The sequence below is a fragment of the Phaseolus vulgaris genome, chromosome 1 (assembly GCF_051622355.1).
Source record: "Phaseolus vulgaris cultivar YP4 chromosome 1, ASM5162235v1, whole genome shotgun sequence".
NCBI lineage: Eukaryota > Viridiplantae > Streptophyta > Magnoliopsida > Fabales > Fabaceae > Phaseolus > Phaseolus vulgaris.
In genome coordinates this window covers 18,471,890-18,481,220 of record NC_143498.1, presented here as the reverse complement: position 1 = coordinate 18,481,220, position 9,331 = coordinate 18,471,890, and the positions used below count along the sequence as shown (strand labels likewise).

The 9,331-nt window shown below is 31.8% G+C and overlaps 1 protein-coding gene across 3 annotated transcripts; it reads right to left on the bottom strand.

Annotated features, from left to right (window-relative positions):
• Nucleotides 1-1,305: 1,305 nt before the first annotated feature.
• LOC137813651 (ACT domain-containing protein ACR6) lies at nt 1,306-5,474 on the bottom strand. 3 transcript variants are annotated; one of them, XM_068616015.2, is made up of 8 exons: nt 5,177-5,448; nt 4,873-4,972; nt 4,615-4,660; nt 4,182-4,296; nt 3,996-4,063; nt 2,608-3,222; nt 2,112-2,216; nt 1,306-2,028 (listed from the first exon to the last, which is right to left on the bottom strand). In XM_068616015.2, exons 4-8 carry the CDS (start codon nt 4,237-4,239, stop codon nt 1,687-1,689), a joined length of 1,188 nt encoding a protein of 395 aa, XP_068472116.1. In that variant the 5' UTR covers nt 4,240-4,296; nt 4,615-4,660; nt 4,873-4,972; nt 5,177-5,448; the 3' UTR covers nt 1,306-1,686. The 3 variants fall into 3 exon arrangements, with proteins under 3 accessions (XP_068472116.1, XP_090156963.1, XP_068472115.1); XM_090300837.1 differs by lacking the exon at nt 5,177-5,448 and adding an exon at nt 5,079-5,170; XM_068616014.1 differs by lacking the exon at nt 4,873-4,972 and having other exon boundaries at nt 5,177-5,474.
• Between the last annotated feature and the right edge of the window lie 3,857 nt (nt 5,475-9,331).

Sequence of the window (9,331 nt, the reverse complement as noted above, 5' to 3'; positions counted from 1 at the left end):
TTCTTCTTTTAACATCTTGTAATGAGCTCTTGTGTTGAGAAACATTAAATGCATGGCATGGAGCATTAAATTCTCTTCTCTTCTTTACATCACCCCTCTAATAGCTGGCAATACTTATCTTCCTCAATAGCATATCCTTTTACACTAAACATTAGTTAAAATTACACACCGAAGTTGAAATTAGCTAAGTTAGAGAAGTTGATAGTCATTTTTTCTTTAGCTCATATCCTTAGGCATTTTTGAATGTTGTAGCATAGCGTGGATCTATTTGGGATAGACATAGAACAAATTCCCTATTTCTTCATACTTAAGCTTTGGAATATTGTTCATGCTTGTCAGGTTGAAGTCTTGATTTATATTTATTGTTTGAATGATCTTTAATTAACTTATCAGATTAGGTGGAACTTGGCTTTATCATCTGTCAAACGAAGCATACGCATTTATGATTTTAGAATTCTTCAAAAACTACAAAAAATTGTATGGCAGTTCTCCATAATGTCATAGATCTAACCATAGCCAAGTTTAATATGGCGGCCTTATGCGAACTCCCACAACACTCGTTGTTTAACGCTCGGTATAAAGTGGTGTTTTTTGTATGTAATTAATGTGAGTCAAAATTATCATTATTTATTTCATTGGTAAACTATTTCAGCGCAAAACACTATGCATGTAAATATCATTATATACGATATAATGTGACGTTTTTAATTGTCAGTATTATATAAAATTGTAAAAAATAATATATCCATTTCAACTAATTGAGAAGATGGGATTTGATTGAGTTAGAACGTTTAGAAATTGGACTAAAAAATTATGTGGGACTCCTGGTTTCCTTGTGCACATGGTACGAAAGTTGGTTAAAGAAGATTTGGCAAATGTTGAATTACAAGCATGCCGTTTTACCATATGAAACAACTACTTTGCTGAAACTTGCGAGGTGAGGGAGTGGAAATAGTTCTGACCATCCCATAATTTCCATTTTCAATTATAAATGTACTTAAATGTAATTAATTAAAACTATCATTTCCCTTTATTTTTCCATTCACATCAAACATACCTATCTACAATTTCACTTAACTTTTTCTCTTTCCTTCAACCAAACAATTTATCTTCACTTCTAACCTATTTTTCTTCTTTTCTTTTCTCTTTCATTCTCAAATTTTGTTTCTCTAACAAACATAACTAGACTTAGTGGCCTTTTTGGTTTAAGAAAAATTAAATAGCATTAACATCTATGCATATAGCATTACTTAGTGCACAATAGGATATTTGAAAACAAAAAAAAGGAAAGGAGGAGACATACAATTATATACATAATTACACTTTTTCCATTCAATTTTATGTACATACCCAAGTTTACATCTACTCCAAATTACACCTCCAAAATGTACTCTTTAAACCATGTACAGACCCAATTGCATCTACATACTCTTTAAAAGCACTATATACTCTTTTAGATTTGACATCCCAAAAGGACTACTTGCTTCATATTCAACCTAGGTAACATGCTACTGAGAACAACTAAGCTGTGTAGATGGGTGTTTAAGCTTTCTACTGTATAGTGTAAATTCCAAGCCCCTCTGCTGGGGAGGAACATATATACAATCTCTTTAACCTGCATACATAAATTTCTGTTTGACTTGAGAGTAGTGGAAGGAAAATGCAGAGAATATACAGGTGGGCAACTCAAGAATAAGATCTGATCAACTTAAAATTCTGAAAAGATCGAGCTTTGAAAAAATTTCCTAAGAGAAATCCAATTGTTGTGGGTTGAGAGGCCTTTGGTGAAAGACTAGAATTATGTTTTACGTTCAGTACTTTGTCACCAATCTGTCTGCGAATTGAATCTATAATCTTGGGGTCAACTGGGTTACCAGTAACATCTGTAACATAAAAAGTATCTCTCGCCATTCCTTCTTCTGTTGATATTTCTGCTCTTTTGATACACAAACTGTTCTCTCGAAATATTCTTGTGATATCTGAGAGGAGTCCTACACGATCTTTTGTGCACAACTCCAGCTCCATTCCCTGCATAAAAACATATCTTAGCATCATTCCATTGACAAAAGGTAGTGAGAAGTGGAGCTTCAAGCTGTTGATTGTTATCACACCTCAGATGCTCGCCTTTCAATTGCTGCTTCAAGACACTGCACAAGTCGTTCGCGTTCGGCCTCTAAACTAATGGGAAAGCCATCCACATGCCGAATATAAAACTCCTAGATGAGGGAGAAAATACTCAGTCAGAAAAATTCAAGCAGAACCATTCCATGCCTGACCATATGAAACTCAAGTATAGATTTCATGCACCAATTGGATTTTGCCATCATAAAGAATGCATATGATTCATCTGATCAAAACATTTTTATGAGCCTCACGTTAAGTAGAATAAGAACTTAATGTGATACTTGAGCCATAGAACTTTTTCATATAATGAACTAATATTTTAGGTTAAATTATCATCTTCTGTTTAAGTCATAACAGTTGAAATTTACTGGCCAAAACTTTTAATATTTGAGTTTAGCTACAATAACAAGCACAGCATACAAAGCGAAAAAGGTTGAACCATATAGCAAACAAAACAACATAAAACCCAAAAAGTTGGCTAACCTGAAAAGCTTCTGTCCGTACTGTCTTGACAACACCATGAAAAACTACATACTGCATGTCAGTTAAAGTGCAAACAATATCAAACAACAACTTTGGTCGATCTGTTGCTCTCATGGTAACCACAGTGTAATCCTTGTCAACACAATCTACAACGGTTACATGAGGGAGAGGACGTTTGCCTCTATCTCGGAGTGCCCCTCTTCCTTCTCTTTCAATCCTCTCATAGTCCCTATCAGCAAACATAATCTGATGCAATCTTCTGTCCCTATTTGTAACTCCAGGGGGTGAAAGTGTTGTCTTTGCTGTCTTTGGATCATTACTTCCCCTAAGAACATTAGAAAGCAAATCCCTTATTGTAGAGAGGCGAGACGGATCCTTGATTGCACAGCCACTGGAATCATCTGTCACATGAACTACAGCTGCAGCTCTAGTATTGTGTGTCCATATCTCAGCAGTCACCACATTACAGTGAAGGTCCGTCAGAACAGCACAGATTTCAGATAGTAACCCAGGTCGGTCTGTGCCGGTGAGTTCAATTACAGTATGCTCTTCAGTAGGTACAACTCCAACAGACTCTCTTAGTGAGGGTGCAAAGCTCGGATTGTTTTCAATTCTCTACAAAATTAAAAAGAAAGAACAAAAATTACTAAGAAACCACAAAGTCACAAGCCTTATTGACCATCATCTATCATCAAGGAACTGTATATTATTAGCATGACGAGAATAACAGATCACTTGCAGAAAGAAGACCCTTATATCTTAATGGACCTAACTTAGGCCTCAACATCAGAATGGATAACTTAAGACATGTGCACTACGGCGTTTATTAAGATCAAATCTCCACAATTTCAAGCCCCTCAAATTTCTGCAAGGATGTTATCTTGCTTGATATCATCCTATTCCTATGTTCACTATACAATTAATTAAATCAGTATGACAGTAATAACACAAGTTTATCTGTGATCTTTCAGCACAAGCACTTCTAAGAGTGTGTCCACCAGATGGAACTAGCAGTTCATATAACATTTGCTGGAGGACTCCTGGAACTACAGAGTTTTGATGACTAAAATAAACAATAAGTGAAATAAAAAATGAACAGCAATTGAAGTTGAGCCTGTTCTCCCTCCATCTACTTTGGTAAATCAGTTTATAGCTAGCCAGAGCAATCAGCAAGAAGAAAATTAGGGCAAAAGGATGCTGAAGTTCGTATTTTAAAAGAACCAAATTCAAATTAACATACTCGGCAGCACTAACACAAGTGTCCTGCTTACTTAACCTGAGCATTTCTAGCAAAGAAGAATAAGAGAGGAGGGTCTACCACATAGAATGAAAACATAAATAAGCCATATGTATAGCTATTTAAGAAATTCAAGTAGACAAATCCCTACCCTTTGAATATAATCAATGACTTCCTTATCTCTGATCTTGTTTCCATTACGATCAATCACGTTAAACACTGAAAAACATCAAAATTAATACTAGGATCAGAAGCAAAGTAGACAAAAATAGTTATAATCAGTACTCTTAGTCCTTTTTCCCCCCTTTAGCTTGCCACTAATGAAGAAGAAACTTACCATCCATGAACCACACCCCATCAGAGGAGATGTAGGCCTTTGTTATTACAAGGTTCATATCTGAAATAACTTGGACAACATCCAAGAGAATCCCATGTTTATTGACACTGTCAACCTGTAAAAAAACTTAGATAATAAAAAAGTAGACAGCTATTTCTTTTTCCAAAAAATGAACTTAACTCCGAGACAATTTTGTTTTTATATTAAAAAAAAAATCCAACCAAATTCTACGACATCAAATCATTAGAAAATTTGAAAAAAGAGGAAGAATCTTTTCTATTGTCAACTCAATTTTGTGAACCAAAAAAGAGGAAAACACAAGCTTTGTAAGATCAAATCATTAGAAAACTGAAAGAAGGGAAAAAAGGAAGAATCTTCCTTATTGTCAACTCAATTTTGTGAAGCCTGATCAAAGGGAAGCAACCAGCTTTACCTGAATAACAGTGGCGTTTTCACAGGCATTGTTGTCAATCACAACCCTGCATATAAAAAAAACAGCAGGTAAAAAACAGCAATACTACAGACACAGTACACACACACATGAATATAACGATTATCACATCAAACCACAAGAAAAAGCATACCAAAAAACGGCCAAGATGAATATAAGTTAGTAAAAATTCAACAATTAAAATAGTTGACCAAATACAGTTTTGTGTTTTAGAAAAAAACAGAAGCTTTGGAAACATACTATGTTAATTGTTCCATGGCTTACTAAACTGAAGACTGGAGAAAAGAAGAATGAAGCAAGGAACTTCCGTATCAGTACTGGGAAAACTGAAAACACCAAACTGCAAAAAAAATGTTTAATTTTACACCCCAGTTGATTAAAACTTCCATAAACCATAAAACAAAAGAAAAACATGTTTGGAAAGGTCTGGTGCTGATAAGCAAAACCTCAAAAGCAGTCCCCAAAAACAGAAAGAAAAGAAAGAGGAGAAGAAGAAAGACTGAAGAGAAGAGAGGGTGTGAAATGAAAGTAGTGAATTAGTTACCTCGGTGGGTTCATCCTTCTTATAAGCTTAGCATATTCATCATCCATGTTTGTATGTACAGTGTGAAGAGAAAAAAAAAAGCAGAGAGAGGAAAAAGAGATGGAAAGAGGGAGTGGTTATGGGTGGAGGAGGAGGAGAAAGGGGTTTGTGAGAATAAATGGGTGAAGGTAGAAGAAATTAAGAAGAGGCAGTGGTAGAAGAAGAGGGAGTCACTCTAAGGAGCAAGGAGAGAGAAAAGTGAAGTGGGAGAGAGGGCACTTCACTTTGAATCCACATTTCTTTTTAGGTTTTTTATTTTGAAAAACAAGGCTGTGTGCGTGCTGTGTGAAAGCCGCGAGAGAATCTGGTCCTTTCCTGTGACGTGGCGGTTCGGGATTAGGAAAGGGGCGGTTACGTGGCTCCGTTCTCCGTACTCGCCCGTGGTTGGGGATTCCTCTTCGATGACGTCACTCCGCCACCTCACCCACCAACTTTCATTGCCTCTTTTAAGACCTCGCTAAATGGATCACCCTAACCAAATTCATAAAATGGGTTCATTTTATTAGTATACATACATATATGTATATTAAAATTTGTTCATCAGGTTATTATATTTAGAAATTGAAATTATTTAAAAAATCATATTTTATGTTGTTAAAAAACGTTTTGAAATTTATATTATTGTGACACATGTACCTTTTTTTTTAAGAGATTGTTTATAAGTAATATCGTGACTCATATACCTATTTTTGAAAGAGATTTTTTTATGTTCATGTAAAGTTGTGACATAAGGTGCACATATATGTTTAATACATTTTTATACCAAAAATGCATGTTTAATGCAAATGCATTTTCTTACCTAAAAAGCATGTTTAATGCATTGTCAAGGTTTTATTCATCTTTTAGTAGAAAATCATGTTCTTATTATTTTAATTTATTACAATCAACAAGAAAAGGACATTACACATATATATCCTTATGTGATGATTAACGAAAAACGTTCTCCTTTAATCAAAACTTAAGGGATCTTAAATAAGAAAATTTAGAATTGAATATATTGGTGGGAGATTATTTTATATGTTCTAATTAGTTGTTTTTGTTATCTTTCGATTTTAATTAATATTATTTTATTATTAAAGTTTAATTTTTTTTCAATTGATTTCAAGTATTACAAGTAGATACTTTTGTGATTTATTCTCTAAGATTATGGGTAATTTTAATGAATTTTTCTATATAGTGATTAGTGGACCTTATAACCGACTCATTAGATAAGTCACATTCCCTTTTAATATAAGATCAGACTAGCAAATAGTATACAATCCTCAACCTTGAGGCGAACTAAGTGGAAAGTCTTTCAGAAATGGATGATATACACATATCCATAACAATACACAACCCTTAGTTAAGCTAGGCAAAAAGAATTAACTAGTGTTAATTATGAAAGCTTAAATTAAGACTCTTGAATGTCTTATCATTTCAGTGTGGAAAACCTTTAGCCAAATTGGGTTGTAGATTTTCTCCCAATGCTGAATTGTAGATTTCACTCAGTCATGGGTTGTAGATTTCTCTCAACCATGTTGGGTTGTAGATTTTCTCCCTGCTGAGTTAGGTTTGTAGATTTTCTATCAGTCATGCTGAGTTGTATAAATCATTAGTTGTAGATTTCGTCGAGTCATGTTGGGTTGTAGATTTCATTGAGTCGTGTTGGATTGTAGATTTCGTCGAGTCGTGTTGGGTTGTAGATTTCGCCCAACCGTGTTGAGTTGTAGATTTCATCAGGGTTATGGATTTCTCTCAGTCATGTTGGGTTGTAGATTTTCTCCTAGTAATGTTGGGTTGTAGATTTTGCCGAGTCGTATTGGGTTGTAGATTTTTCTCAATCGTATTGAGTTGTAGATTTCACCATAATGGGTGTAGGTTGTAGATTTCGTCCAACCGTGTTTATGATTGATTTGAAAAACGTCTTGAAATTCAAGCGATTGCCGATGATATAACCAATTGGGTTGTATATTTTCTCTTATCAACTTGGGGTTGTAGATCTTCTCCCAACAAAATTTAGTTGTACAGTTAAATTTCCTTTTAATATAAAATCAAATTAACTAACGGTATATAGCCTCCAATAACTTGAGTGAAACTAAGCTAAAGACTTTAAAAAAAAATATTGTTTAATTTTGGAAGACGACTATCTATTACTATATAAAAACAATCTCATATCAAAAAGTTTTGGAAGCTTTATATGATAAAATAAATTGTATAAGTATCATGATATTAAAAGTTTTGGAAGTTTTGTATGATAAAATAAATTGAGGGAGTATAAGTATATTATTATCTAAACTGATATGTAAATGTAATTTGCTTTCACTACTTTATTATCTACGAGATATATATATATATATGTATATATATATATACATATATATATATATGTATATATATATATACATATATATATATATACATATATATATATATGTATATATATATATATGTATGTATAATAAATAAAGGTAAGAACATATTTTTATAATATTTTTTATATACATAATTTTATTAGAATTTTACTCTTATTTTTGTAACTTTTGAAAATATGTATCTTTTATAAATTCTATTTATATTTTTTTTTAATTACATTATTTTATTCTTCATTAAATATTTATACCATTATATAAAAGAATATATTTTTAGAGCTGTTTTTATATTATTTTTAATTGAATTATTTTAGTATTTACCTAACAAGTATAGTTTGTTTTTCAAAGATACAAATTGCTAATCCCACCATCTCTTTACTAAAGAGTAAGTGTTTAAGATCTTCACTCGAAAGTAATTGTCATTAAATAATTGAGAAGAGAACTATCTTATACTCCATACAATCTTTTCAAAACTAATTTTACAAAATTTCATTTTTTTAGTTTTCAAATATTATTTAGTGTCCTACAAATGCGAACATGTATATTTCACCAATTGTAACAATAATACTACTACCTATGAAAATTATATCAAAATTGTAAACTCAAATTTTCTCTTGTAGATTTGTGCTACTCCTGGTCTCTGTTTTGTTTTAGGATCGTTTAGTTGAATAAATTCAATAATTAGGCGGATAAACTAATTCTAATTGAAATTTTTGAATTAGCATAGATTATTTGCTCGATTCACATTAAAAATTGTAAAATAATGGTTCAATTTAGGTATGGCCAGGAGTGCTTTTCGATTTTTAAGTTTTGAATTTTCCAAAATCCAAATCATGTTTTGACATTTAGATTCTGTTTTTTTTTTTAGTTTTTAGATTTTTTTTAGTATTACAAATTTAGAGAGAGAGAAATGAGTGCATCTCTGCCTTTTATGTAACCCTGTTAAAATATCATTCAACGTACAAAATATTAAAAATAAAAAATAATAATAATAAATTAATGTTTTTTTTTTAATTTTCTCACTTACTCTATCTTTAAAAACCTACTTTTAAGTTTTCATTTTCTCCTCCAAAGCTTTTCACTTCCCTTCTTAGTAGTTATTTTTTTAATAACATTCTAATGACTTTGTTTGTCTTTGCATTTATCTTTTTCTTTAAATATGTTTTTGCCCTCCTTCGATGATAACATGAGTAGTTCTCCTTGTTGCAAATGTTTCATATCTTTCAAAAAGAATTATTTATTATTTAGAGAAGTTTTTTTTAAGGGATGGAAAGAAAAAATATAATTGAGGAAGTTTTTATATTCCTCTAATATATTAATTCCTCTAATATAAGAGAGTATTTTTGTTGTTGTTATGGTTAAAATATAGATAGGAGAAAGCAAAATTTTATGTATTAAATGAATTTAAAAAAAAAAAAAAACTATTAACCAAATAGGATGACAACGATGTTACGTACACCTATGAGTATACTTTCGAACACTAACCGTCCTATTTCTAATGTCAAATGTTAACTAATTTAGATATTGCTCCCAATCATTTTCATTCCAATAGTTAGGCTTTTTATTTTGATTATTGACAAAATGCATGTACTTCTCCTAATTAAAATAGTCTAGTCAACAAGTTGAATGAAATTGTTACAATGTCCAATATGGTAGTTTATTATCCATATACACCTTGAAAATTTTACAAAATTAAATATTTTAAAGACAAGATAAAAATCTCTTTTTATTTTGACTACATCCTTAATTTTCCTTTTACCGGAAAAAT